This window comes from Equus asinus, chromosome 6, assembly GCF_041296235.1.
Source record: "Equus asinus isolate D_3611 breed Donkey chromosome 6, EquAss-T2T_v2, whole genome shotgun sequence".
NCBI lineage: Eukaryota > Metazoa > Chordata > Mammalia > Perissodactyla > Equidae > Equus > Equus asinus.
In genome coordinates this window covers 16,008,428-16,022,345 of record NC_091795.1, presented here as the reverse complement: position 1 = coordinate 16,022,345, position 13,918 = coordinate 16,008,428, and the positions used below count along the sequence as shown (strand labels likewise).

The 13,918-nt window shown below is 39.1% G+C and overlaps 1 protein-coding gene across 1 annotated transcript in view; it reads left to right on the top strand.

Annotated features, from left to right (window-relative positions):
• Positions 1–13,918, top strand: part of VWA3B (von Willebrand factor A domain containing 3B) — a 190,129-nt gene that overhangs the window by 130,763 nt on the left and 45,448 nt on the right. Inside the window, exons 20-21 of the mRNA XM_070512783.1 lie at positions 5,827–5,945; positions 10,180–10,230. Of these exons, the coding sequence (XP_070368884.1) occupies positions 5,827–5,945; positions 10,180–10,230 (170 nt within the window). The remainder of the gene's footprint in view (positions 1–5,826; positions 5,946–10,179; positions 10,231–13,918) is intronic.

Genomic DNA, 13,918 nt, shown 5'->3' with positions numbered 1-13,918 from the left:
CAGCACACTGCCCAGCATGCTTAGCCTCCTCCGTTATTGGCGGAGCAAGAATCACAATGGTGGTGGAAATACACTGCAGTTAATTCCAATTTCACCCTCAAAGCACGCTCACTTCTTTTATTCCTTAATATTTCCTCTGACTGCAAGAGACCCTCAGCTATAAATGGAAAGAATAGGAAAGCAATTATCGAAACATATATCCCACTTAGTGAGATGTATGGCCTTTTGAGATTTGGTCCTAACATTTTATGAAAAAGTAGACAAAAAGTGGAATGAAGCCGAAAAGGATACATGAATCTTAACCCACTTCACTGAGAACTGTAATTGACTTTTTCTCCTATGTTCTGTGCACGGCCACATCTGTCTGGGTAGAACCATAAAGCAGTGTTTGGCTTTGTTCCCAGCTCTTTGTTTCATTCATGACTTATGTACGGGCTCTTTCTTCTTCTGGAACACAATGCTGTTTTGATTTTCAGTGTCTCCTGGTCCAGCATCAAATCTGTCACCTTGGAAATGAAGTACTGAGCAGGCAGGTTGCCCTGGCAACTCTTCATTACATGATGCTAACTGGCACTTTTAGTTTCCAATGGACCAGAAAATTTTACCTTAGGTCTTTCAAAAGATTAACTCATCCCCAAATCATATACAGAATAAAATGGTTTTAGTTATTTGATGAATCTGGAATTCAAAGCTGTGTATTGCCAGTTGCTTTGAAAATAAAAGCGAAATAATTTGGGAACATTAGTCTGCACCTTTGGAAAGTCCACATCAGCATCATCATGATCATCATCATGTCTTTAGCAGCATGGAATCAGGCTTCCTGCCTTGCCCTGATCTGGGTTCAGCATGTAGCTTTGTGGTCAGGTAGCCTGGGCTTGCACCCCAGCTCTGTCATTTACTCCTGATGGGCCATGGCAAGGTCCCAAATCTCCTATGTGGTGAGACCTCATACTAGGTTCTGAGAGAAGCATTTGATCTCATCAAAGTTTCTCATCTAAAACTTAGAGCAACCTAGTGAGGTGGCTGTTCATCTCATTTCGCTGACAAGGAATGTTAGGTGCCAAGAGCTTAGGCATACCGCTAAAGACATGGTGATTTGTTGCTTTCAAATATTGTAGCGTTCAAAACTGAACTGATAGAAAAGCTTATTTTAATTCAAAAATTAAAAGGACAGTTATTACAAAAGCTATATGTATTCATTGTGTAGACAAACTAGAAGATACAGATAAGTGAAAGAGAAAGAAATGAGTTTTAATTCCCCAAAGATGAATCATTTGGTGGTTATCTGGCCAGACCTTTTTCACTACATATTTATCCGTTGTTTTTTGTTTTAGTTTTACCAACATGAAGTCAAACTGAATATACTGTTTTGTACCTTCATTTTTACTCAACAACCTATTGTGAACATCATTTCATGCCAGCAAATATTCATCTACTATTCATCTACTATACTATTTAAATTGAAAAAATAATCTTTCTATCTTTTAAAAGTGTAGATTGAAAAATGTGAGATGTAATCTACACCGCAGTAACAGATTTTCATGCATTTATGCAGGATCTTATTGACACATATGTTTGCCAGTTAATTTGTGGCCCTGCCTTCATTTTCTTCTGTGGAGCCTGGAGATGTTTCTGTTTGAAAGCAGACGTTAAGCTTCAGCGCTCAGCAATGTGTACAACTGCCATGTCTATAACGTCATCGCCTCTATGTCCAGAGTCATCCGCGTGGGATTTGCACAGCTTTTGCATTTTCATTACTCAACGGCCAATCAGACCTCTCCTTGGCCAATCTGGCAGCAAGCTCAGGGATATTTATTGGAAGAAGTGATTTACTTGAAAAACAGTGAAGTTGGTGAATTTAGTTGGGGTTGAACAATAAATATGTAAACACCAGTTTCACACTATTTTCCATTTTCAAAATGCTGTGGGATTGCTTATAAACACAGCCAGGATGTTGTCAAGTAGAATTATACCTGTGTTATTTTAACAAACAGCTGTGTGTACAGTTCTGCATCCTGCTTTCTTCATTTAGCATATGTTGTGAACATATTTCCTTGTAACGACCGTGTTTAGATGAACTTTAATGGTTGTACTAATATTCAATAATATGAATTACCATGATTTATTTAACTATCCCCCTGTTATCGGGCAGTTTACTTTGAATTTTAAGAGTGCCTGTTTTTCCGTATCTTTGCCAATTGCTGTGTGAAAATTTTTCATTTTAATTTTCTGTTCTTTTATTATTTGAGAATAGTTTTCTTATGTAAGTTAAATATACTCTGAAAATCTTGTTTGCATTATTCTCGTTCTTAGCAAACACCACTTTAAAAATAGCAGAGTTACACTTTTCCCACACCTCAATCACCAAGAATTCAAATTTGGTAGAATCCAAACTTAATTATGTCTTATAATATAGATAAACTTTTAAAAGTTGTTGAGCCTTGACCATTATTTTAATTTATTTTTGGTTTTAGTCTTTCATGTGTTCAATTAGTAGTTACTTTGTACATGTATTGTACTAGAAACTACTGTTTTTAAAAAGGAATAAAGAGCTATAGAGTTTAGTGGAAAGGGAAGCCATATTAAAAAACCGCAATTCAGTGTACATATCTAGAGAGGTTGAATGAGAAAATATGTAGAGAGTGCCCTGTGCTTGGTAGAGTACAGGAGAAACACTGTTATTATTATTGATGAAACTATTCTCAACTACAGTGGTTGCTTACAGGGTATCTCTGATCCAACAGTGGGAAAAGTCTAACAGAATCAGCCCAAATTGGCAGTGAATTCCAGCTCTTCTGCTGTTATCGTTTCTCTCTCGATCTCAGTCTCTCTCTACCACCTTTCCTCCCTCCCTCCCTCCCCCATAGTTAAAATCTTCCCACACAGGGTGTGATTATTAATATCAATTTGGTTAGGCTTCTAGGTTAACATCAAAAGAACTGAAGTAGGTAATACCTTGAGGCTCCCTTTGGTTATCAAATGTTGTCCAGAAGAGCCCCTCATTAGTTGGTTTTGCTTGATTTGCATTATAAGAGGTAATAAGTAAACCATTTTCAAAGGAAGTGTGATCAGCTGGTTTTCTTCCCTCTCAAACAGAGCTGTCAGTTTCTTCATTAATCTCACTCTCCTCCCAACCCCCTTCCTTGCAGAAGTAGAGTGGCCATGATTCCGATCCCCTAAGTCCCTATGAGAATGCCCCTTATGACCTCATAATCACAGTAAATTTGGCATCATAAAGAGAATATCTCATGGGACCTTCACATGACCACCATGTTGTAAAAGCTAAGACCACAGACTGCCGGTGTGGAGTATGACTTTGTCTTTCCCTAAATCTGCAAGCAGAAAGGAATGAGAGTGGGTGCACATGAGCCAGATTTGAACTACTACCACACAGAAGTACACGATGGCCGTGCAAGGCATGAGATCCAAATTCACAAAAGAGGCAGGTAGAACATTAAACAATAGGGTTTCTTTAAGTACATTAAGTACATTCTTCAAGTACATTAAGTCAGGAGTCAAGCTGAGCATGGTGAAATACTATAATGTTGTTAAATATTTTGTGATAGTGATTTGCAATTGAGCCATAAAAGCTGGCAAACTTGAAGAGCTATTTATAGACTCCTTAAGGATGTTTTTTCCAGGGGTGATGAAAATATGAGGGTCTTTCATTTGTTGAGACTGACTTTTTTTTCTTCTGAAAGTTTCTGTGATATGTGGCTCTATTTTGAAAGATGGGCTTTGGATTTTTTTTCACTTCTGCAAGCTTTCCTCTGTTTTCAAAGTCCAGTCTACTCACCTTATAATGCACTGTTCTGGCTCTTTCCCTTTGATGAAGGTGGCTTAGAAGCCACGTGATAAATTTATGTGTCTGACAAGTTTGACTATGCAGCCTCTTCACTTCTTTCTTTTCAGTTTTTTAAAGCTTTGCCTATGTTTTTGCTTAGGTCTTGATGTTTTAATTAATTAATTAAAAAATTAATTAAATAAACAAAATTAATATATGTAATTTTCCATTTTAATGCCTATATCTTCCAAGATATATTTTATTTAAAATATTATTCTTTTTCTTATCCATTTCTCCCTATGACACTTCTGTATGTTTTTGTACTTTTATATGACTGTTACATCTTTGAACAACCTAATCATAATTAATTTTAAGCATAATCAATATAAAGTTATTGTTAGTTGGCTCATAAAATTAGCCTCTTCTCAAGTGAACTGACATTCTGATTGTTGATTTGCTCAGCTATCATTTTGGGCATTTTTTGTGTGTATACTTTGGAATTTTAGTATGCTGGCTCATTTTAACAAGATATTTTTAATCTGTCTTTCTCTCTTTCTCCTTCTGTTCTGTAGTTGCCTAAGTCCATCCCCTGGCACCCCCTGGTTGGCGGTTTGAGCTCCAGTTCCATGTTGATAGGGGAATGCTGTAGACGGCGGGTGGCTTGGTTGAGTCCTTGGTTGCGAGGCTACATCAGGGCTTTTTCTCGATATGCAGGGCCTTCTTTCAGGGGTGAGACATCCTCACACCAGTGCTGGCTTCAGGACTGAGGCTGATGTGGGCCCTTGTCTTACGGAGCGCTCATAGTCTCACTTGCTTCCCAGGAGTTGAGCTCCCACTCCCCTGCCATCTTTGGACACAGAGTCAACAAGCCCAGAGCTTCAACCCTGCCGACTTGTTCACAGTTCTGTTCAACTTTCTGTCTCTAGAAATCTGTCAACCATGCATCTTTCTTTTTCCTTCTTTCCTTCCTCTTTTCTTTTTTTCTTTCTGTGCATTTTTTTCTTACATAACAACAACAGTACAATTTGGGCATGATTTTGGAGGCAAGGGGGAACATAAAAGCACGAACTATATCATCTTGATTGAAAGTAAAGATTTACTTCTTAAAAGTAATTCCCCACATTTCCAAAATGCCTACATGCTCCTTGTGGTTGAAATCATAGGCAATATTGAAATGATATCGTGTCTTAGTATTCTCCTATTAGACTTCCTTTTTCTTTTTTTTTTTAAATATTAAGATATGGAATATACCTTTTCGTGAACATACGTTTGTTCATTTATCTACAAATATTTGTTGAGGACACATTATGTGCTGGGCACTGTTCTAGGTGATAGGAATACAGTAGTGAATAAAGAAAAGTTCCTGCTCTGATGGAGCTTACATTCTGTTAGGGAGAGGTAGGCAATATGCAAAAAGGTAAACATATAATATTACCGGCAGTATTCAGATGGCGTGGAGTCAGAGACATCCCCAGACCCAGGAGTAAGCACCAGATGCGGCCAGAAAGAACTCAAAAGAAGCCCTCTCTTTCATTGATTACCATGCCTTCTCTATTTCATATCTATAAGAACCTCATAAATTGAGAAAGAAAATGGTCAAAAGAAAGTAACTATAATCGGGTATCTTCAAGAAAAAATCAAATGAATAAGTATATGAAAAAAGATGTTTAACCCAACTAGTAATTTACAAAGTAGCAACAATGAGCTCCGATTTCTTATCAGTCACTCTCACCAATTTGACAGAGGCTTATGAAGATAACACTCAGTTCTGACTAGGGTTTCCTGAAACAGTTTTGTTTTTTTGTGTGCGTGGTGGTGGTGATTTTCAAAATATATAGTTTTAAAAATTGAAATGAATAGGTTAGCAATGATATCTCTGATTCTTACTTTTTTCTTTATGATTGTCTGTATTTTCTAATTTTTCTACTACTATAATGTATTGATTTTACAGTTGGAAAAACATACCGTCCAGCCATGTAGACCATTTTTGAAGGCACGCGTTAACCTATCAAATGACACTTTCCTTTGGCATTGATGCGCAGGTGTTCCCTCTGGCACATGTGTGCCACGACACAAATAAGATGACACTAATTAACCCCCAAGGAGTCAACCTCAACATCTACAAGCAAAAAGTAGAACAGGCAATTAAGTCCTATGAAAGGTGAGTATCACTCCTGGCTGCTCTTTAATGGATGTGGAATTTGTTTGTTTTGACTTGCTCTCTCTTGTTTTAAGTTGGGTTTTTCATCTGGAGCAGCTATTTAAAAATTGTCCATGTGGAATAGCAGCGGTAGCAGCAGCAGCTCACACAGGGGGCCTCCCGTGTGCAAGGCACTGCATTAGGCGCATCGCCTGAATATGTCCAGCAGAGTTTTAAAGAAACCGTCTTCCCTTTCCAAAATCTATAGAAATCTCGTCTCCATGAGATCTTTAAAGCTTTCCCTTTAGCAGAGGGAATACGATCATTTCAGCATCGAACATTCTGTGAAGTGACTAAGAAAACTCCACAGTAATGAGATAATGGACATAATATATGTTATTATTTACATAATTTTTTATCAACATAAAGATGATGATCAAGTCGACCAGAGTATAAATTATGCTCTTAAATGGTCACTGTGTCAGTGCTGAGATGGGGCCTCCTTTTCATGAGGGCAGATGACCCAGTCTCACCCTTGTCCCAGCTCCCTAATCCCCTCCCCAGCCCGCCCCTCAGCGCTTAATTAGTCCTTAGTGCACAGCACTTAATTAAACTTTGAATGTGCCTAGCTTCTCCAGGCAAGCCTATGCTTGGTTCTGGAAGCTGTGCAATTGGGTTTCCATTTACCATCACGTGGGTGGGAAAAAGGAAATAAAGTACACACAAGTTAATAGTGTGGCCCAGGCCAGGGTTTACTGGTCTACTATCGTTTTGCAGCGTGTCTAGTGTGTGTTCAGAAGAAGTATAAGGCCTGACTCCTGCCATGTGGAGCCCACAGTCTAATCCAGAAGCTGGTCCTTCCACACCATGCCCATCACAGGCCTCTCCAAATCTTATTCTTGAGCCTCTTCCACTGGCCTCACCTGAGAATTGAGGCTGTCCTGCATGAGCCTCTTCAGCTGCCTCCACAGGCTCCTTAGGATTCCTCTGAGTCTTTGCCTGCCCTTCGTTTCTCTCTCAGGCAGCCTGACTCTGCCAAGGCTCACCCTCCCCGTGGGTCTGAGACTTTGCTCTGCAGTCGCCTTCTCCCATGGCGCTGCCTCTCTTCTCTGCCTTGGCACCAGGAAGGCCTTCCCTTGCCTCTCAGCTCTGCTGCCCCCTTCCTGTCCCCCACCTGGCCTCTTTCACCCCTTCTTGCCTCAGCACCAATGGCCCTCCTCAGAGAGGCCTTTCTCCAGGGACTCTCCGCCCACCCTACGTGTGGCCCTCAGAGCGCTCACAGCCTCTGCACAAGCCTGTCTCTCCCCTGTGAGGACGTCAGCCCCCTTGTGTCCTCTTCCTAGCAGGTGTTGGTCTATATATATTTGACTACTGGAATTTAATTTGAATTTGATCTAATTCAAGTTTAGTTATTAACATCCATCAAATTCAGTTATTCAAAAATGTAATATAATAATATCATTCATATTATAATTTAATTTTCTTGAATTAATGAAATAGTTGAGTTCTATAATTACCTGGTCTGTGAAAGCCTGGTGCAGGGCCACAAGCTAGGGCTCTGAGGGGTCAGACAGTTCTGCCTTTCATCCTTGGCTCTGACGTCTACTTGGCAAGCCAAGTGACGGTTGTGAGTGTCAGCTTCCTTATTTACCAGATCTATCTCAGGGTGGTTGTGAGAGCTGTGTAAATTATAGACGAAGAACAATTAACATTAATTACTTCTCCCTTTCATTCCCTGAATCTGCTGATCCTAAAATAACCATAAATAGATGGAATGTAATAGTCGCACAGCTCTTCCCATGACGTTGACCCTTTCCCGAGGGTCTCCAGCAGGACGGGGAACCTCCCTTCCCAGGCAGATGAGAGACTTTCTTTAATAGGAAAAACAAAATACAAACAGTAGTGATTTGTCTCAATCTCTGGAAAAGCCTTTAGTACCCTTAGAGAAATATTATACTACATTGTTATTATTAATGATATTATTAATTTTGATATGATCGACATTAATTTTAATATGATTAATATTATTTAATATTAATTATTGAATCATTATTAATTATTTTATGTTTATATTAAATGAATTATTTAATATTGTTTAATATGGTTATGTAATAATATTAATATTAACATTAATATTATACAGATAAAACTTCATCTTTTGTATTCAATAGTATTTAAGAATTTGTTGGTATAAATGTCAGTTCCATTTCCATCTTGTTCCACTTGTCTAAAGATATGCAGAATATGAAACGTAATTAGTGAAACTCAGAGAGGCCCTCACGTCCAGTGCCCTCCCAGCACTGACTGCTGTCATCCCACACTCTACGAGGCTTTGCAGCGGTCGCCTACCCAGTCAGCTGGATCAGGATCAACACACTCTCAGCCGCCCTCAGTTTATACTCACCCACTTTGTCTTCCCTGTGTATTTTGAAATATTTCAGTGAAGATGGAAAATAAGGAATAACAAAGGTTATGAAAATGTGCTCTTGGAAAAATATTTTCGAAAGGATTGAATTAAAATTAGAGACATATGGTGGCTAATTGGACCCACATTCACCAATGGTTTCTCACAGTTTCCAGACCTCACCCTTCTTCACGACCTGGAGGGAACGAACGTTGTTATTCCTGCTCACTTTATGGATGCAGCTCACTAATCCTCTGCACCAAGGGTGGCTGGTGTGATTCTTGTTTTATTGATGAGAAAGCAGAGTTTCGGGAAGTTAGGAAACACAGGATCACATAGCAGCAAAGTGGAGACGCTGAGATTTGAACCCAGACCCACACAGCTCTGAAGCTTTTGTCCACACTGCCTACTATACTGCTTCCACTTTCAAGGTTTAGACCTAAGAGGATTTTTAAATAAAGGTTTTTGTTTTCAGAAAGCACGCCTGCAAAAACCAAAAATGCATCCTATGAATCCTCTGAACAAGTCTTAGAAGCCCTGATCATTGTTACCGAACCACAGGGTTAAAGAGATCCAGTTTCCAAACAGGCCCACAGAACCAAAACCTTAAGTGAGACAGAGCGCTGAGCTGCCCTGTTTCCGTCTTCCAGACTCTTTCTATCACTTGCAGAGTATTTATCTGTGTCAGACACAGTTCTGCGTGCTGTGCACACACTCGCACATTGAGGCCTCACAGCAACACTAGGAGGGAGGTACTATATTAGCCTCGTTCCACTGAAAAGTTGGCTGCTGGCCTGAAGTCTCACAGCCAGTGAGAGGAGAAGCTAACAGAGCTCTTGGCCCCGCAGGCTGGCTCCAGTCTGTGCTCTTCACCACCATGCCTCACACCCTTTCCATGATCTCACCAAGCCTGCGATGGGCCATCAGGGCAGGATAATAGCACCCAAAGTGTATTCCCAGAGCCCTGTGCCACTGATGCTGGTCCTGTGGTTAGAAGAATGCCTCCTGGAGAGTGACAGTATCCTCCCACCTCATTTTATGGAAGCATTTGTTTTCATGGAACGCCAGCTTACAACCTGCGGAGCCAGTGTTCTGTGCCCTGCACTCAGGGAAGGCTGATTTGGGTAATGATGTGGCGGTACGGAAATGGGCTGGAACCTCTGAAGGCAGCATCAGTGACTAGTAACAAGAGAAGGAGCTGTAACTACCCTATAGAACCCACCGCTCTGACTTCCTCCTCTCCTCTTGGGTTGACAGCATCTCTCTGCAAACACGTTCAGTGATGAACGTTGGTCTCAGCACCTCCAGCTGGCTGTGGTGGATTAGCAAGGCCCTGCATCTGTTTGCCCCTCTCCACAGCCTCATTTGGAAAACAAGGAGGTCAGGCTGGTTGAGCCCTAAAGTGTCTCCTGACCCTTTTTTAATGACCCTATTAACCCCTTTTGCTTTGAGGATCCAGGCAGGAGAATGTCTACAGAAGGCAAGCGAAGGGCACAGGTATATTTTTCCATAGGGAGAAAAATGGTGCGTGTTTAGAAACATCTTGATGCAGAGATAATGAGGACCAGTTTGTTTACTGCCTTTTCTCTGCCTGGGTTGTACCTGATTGAGCTGAGAGCTATGGCCCTCCTTTAATATTTGACACGATTTCCACAAAGCCATGAGGCTCTGTAGTGATGCTGAGGTGGGGACACATATCCACTCTCTTTAAGCAAATGGCAGTGGCGTGGTCCAGTGGTGGTGGCGCTTGGCTTGGCCTCTCCTTGAAGTGCCCTTTAGAGCCTGGGGTCAGCCGTTTGCCGTGAAATGAAGTATTGCTACTGAATGATTATTGTTGATTTTCTTGAACAGGCACTTGAATAAAATTGTTTGGCGAGCATTATCTCAAGAGGAAAAAGAAAAGTAAGCCAGTTCCTCCTCACTTTTTTTTTTATTTTGGGGAAATTCACATAACCGACAATTAACTGTTTTAAAGTGTACAATTCAATGATATCTAAATTTTTGAAAATTTTGTGCAAACCACCACCTCCCTCTAGTTTCAAAACTTTATCCCCTCGGGAAAACACCTTGTACCCATTAAGTAATCCTTGCCAGACCTCCCTCCCTGTCTGGTAACCACCAGTCTGCTTTCTGTCTCTGTGAATTTGCCTATTCTGGGCACATCATATGAAAGGAACCACACAACATGTGACCTTTTGTGTCTGGCTTCTTCTACTTCATTAATATAAAAACTTAATGTTTTCAAAGTTCATCCAAGTTATAGCATATCTAGTACAGTTAAGCACCAATTAATGATAGGGATACATTGTAAGAAATGTGTTATTAGGCAATTTCATCACTGTACAAATATCATAGAGTGTCCTTACGCAAACCTAGATGGTATAGCCTACTACACACCTGGGCTGTATGGTACTAATCTTATGGGACCACTGTCGTATATGCGGTCCATAATTGACCGAAATGTCATTATGTGGTGCATGCCTGTACTTCATTCCTTTATATGCCTGAGTAATGATCCATTGCATATATATGCCAGTTTGTTTATCAGTTCTTCCATCAATGGATATTTGTCTTGTTCCCATTTTGGGGCTCTTACGAACAATGCTGCAATATACATTCATGTAGAAGTTTCTATGTGGACATATTTTTATTTTTCATGAATATCTATCTAGGAGTGGATTTGTTGGGTCACGGGGTAATTCTATGTTTTACTTTTTGAGGAACCAGAAACTGTTTTCCATAGTAACTGTGCTATTTTATGTTCCCACCAGTAATATCTGAGGGTTCCTGTTTCTTCGCATCCTTGCCAGCACTTATTCTCCCTTTCATTTTTTAACTAAAGCCATCCTATTGGCTGTGAAGTGATATCTCATTGTAGTTTTCATCTGCATTTACTTATTGACCAATAATGTTGAAAATCCTTTTATGTGCTTGTTGGCCATATGTATATCTTTTTCAAAGAAAAAAATCTATTCAACTCCTTTGCCTATTTTTAAATTGAGTTGCTTATCTTTTTGTGGTTGAGTTATAAGAGTTCCGGATATTAAACCTTTATCAGATGTATGATTTGCCAATATTTTCTCCCATTCTATAAATTGTCTTTTCACATTCTTGATAATGTCCTTTTTTTGCCCAAAAGTTTCTAATTTTTAGGAAGTCAATTTATCTCTTTTTTCCTTTGTTGCTCATGCTTTTGGTGTCAAATCTAAGAATTCATTGCCAAATACGAGCTCATGAAGATTTACCCCTGTGTTTTCTTCTAATCCTTTTCTGGTTTTAGCTCTTTTGTTTAGGTCATTGATCAACTTTGAGTGAACTTTTACACGTGGAGTGAGGTATCTGTATCTGCAGATAGAGATAATCTTACTTCTTTCCATCTTGTATGCCTTTTATTTCTTTCTCTTGCCTAATTGATCTGGCTAGGACTTCCAGTGTAATGTTGAATAGCAGCGGTGAAAGAGGGCACTCTTGTCTTGTTCCTGATCATAGGGAGAAAGCTTTCAGTCTCTCACCATTGAGTAGGATGTCAGTCGTGGGTTTTTCATAAATGTCCTTTATCATGTTAGGGAAGTTCCCTTCTATTTCTAGTTTGATGATTGTTTTTATTATGAAAAGGTATTTGTTGAATTTTCTCAAATGCTTTTTCTGCAGCTATTGAGATGGTCATGTGGAGTTTTCCCCCTTTATCCCATTGATATCGTGTATTAAATCAATTGATTTTCTTAAGTCGAACCACCCTTGCATTTCTAGGGTAAATCCCACTTGGTCATGGTGTATAATCCTTTTAATGTTACATCGGATTTGGTTTGCTATTGCTGGGGCTGTTTACCTCTATCTCCATAAAAGAAAATGGTCTTGTGGTTTCCTTTTCTTTAGTATCTTTGTCTGGTGTTGGCCTCGGGGTAATGCTGGCCTCATTGGATGTGTTAGCAAGTGATCCCTCTCTTCTATGTTTTGGAAGAGTTTGAGTAGGATTGATATTAATTGTTCTTTACATGTTTGGTAGAATTCACCAGTGAAGCCGTCTATCTCGTCCTGGACTTCTCTTTGTTGGGGAATTCTTGGTTACTGATTCGATGTCTTTGTTATAGGCTTTTGGGATTTGTCTATTTCTTCTTGAGTCAGTTTGGTAATTTGTGTGTATGGCAGCCTCCTTGTGACTGTCACTTCATCAGAGGCCTCTTGATCGCTCTAGAGCTCCTCCTGTTTCTTTCTCTCTCAGTACTACTAGTTTATTTCCCTCTTGGCATTTGTCACAATTTATAATTATATATTTTCTATATTACCTTGCTTATTCTCTCTCCCCACCAGACTGTAAACTTCACAAGGCTAGGATATGGCTGTTTATTCATCAGAGATACCCATTCTAACAGTGTAGCCTACATAGCATATGGTAGGCATGTAGTATATATTTGCTGAATAAATTGATGAGTGAAGTCTATTAGAAATGACAGTTTTAAGTATTTTTTACCAATCTCTTTCCCTTTACAACATTTTAATGCCTTCAAGCATTTTAAGAATTTAATTCCTGTATCTGCAATCAGGGAGTGACTATTTCTACTTTAAAAAATATCTGATATTTTGTTGTACTTCGCAGCCTTCTAAAGAATGGTTTCTAACTATATTCAAATCTTCATAAATTGAGAAAAGTAAGATGTATTTAGATAATGGATTATTAGAAGGCCAGTTCTGTACTCATATAAAGAATAGCTAAACTTTGAGAAATTGCATTTGGTAAAGGGACTACAGAATTTGTACAGATCCCCATAATCCAGGTAGAGTATCGTAAATGTCCATTGAATCTCATCTCACAACTCTTTCAAATTAAAGAGTTGAGCACATGAATAAGATTTTCTCTCTTCACTACAACCCTCTGGAAACCATCTATCTTTCCTTGAAAAGGTTACTATTAATTTGACAGTAGAAACATTTTCCTCCATGAGTAGGTTAACATAACCCAGAAATCTTAATTTAAATTTATTTTATTTTAAAAAATTTTAATTGTGGTAAAAAAATGTGTAACATGTAGTTTATCATCTTAACCATTTTTAAGCGTACATTTCACTAGTATTAACTATATTAACATTGTTGTGCAACAGATGTCTAAAAATTTTTATCTTTCAAAACTGAAACTCTATAACCACTGCACAACTTCTCTCCATTTTCTCCTACTCCTAGCCCCGGAAACCACTGTTCTATTTTCTTTTTCTGTGAGTCTGACTACTTTAGATACCTCATATAAGTGTAATCGTACAGTATTTGTCATTTGTAACTGGCTTATTTCACTTAATAAAATGTCCTCAAGGTTTATCCACGTTATAGCATGTGAGAGAATTTCCTTAATTTTTAGGGTTGAATAATATTCCACAATACCTATATACCACATTTTCCTTATGATAGTTGCTTTTGCCTCTTAGCTTTGTGACTAATGCTTCAATGAACATGAGTGCGCAAATTACTCTTCAAGATGCTGTTGTAATTCTTTTGGTTATATACCTAGAAATGGTATTGCTATATCATATGGTAATTCTATTTTTAGTTTTTTGAGGAACCTCCATACTGTTTTCCGTAGCAGCTACACCATTTTACA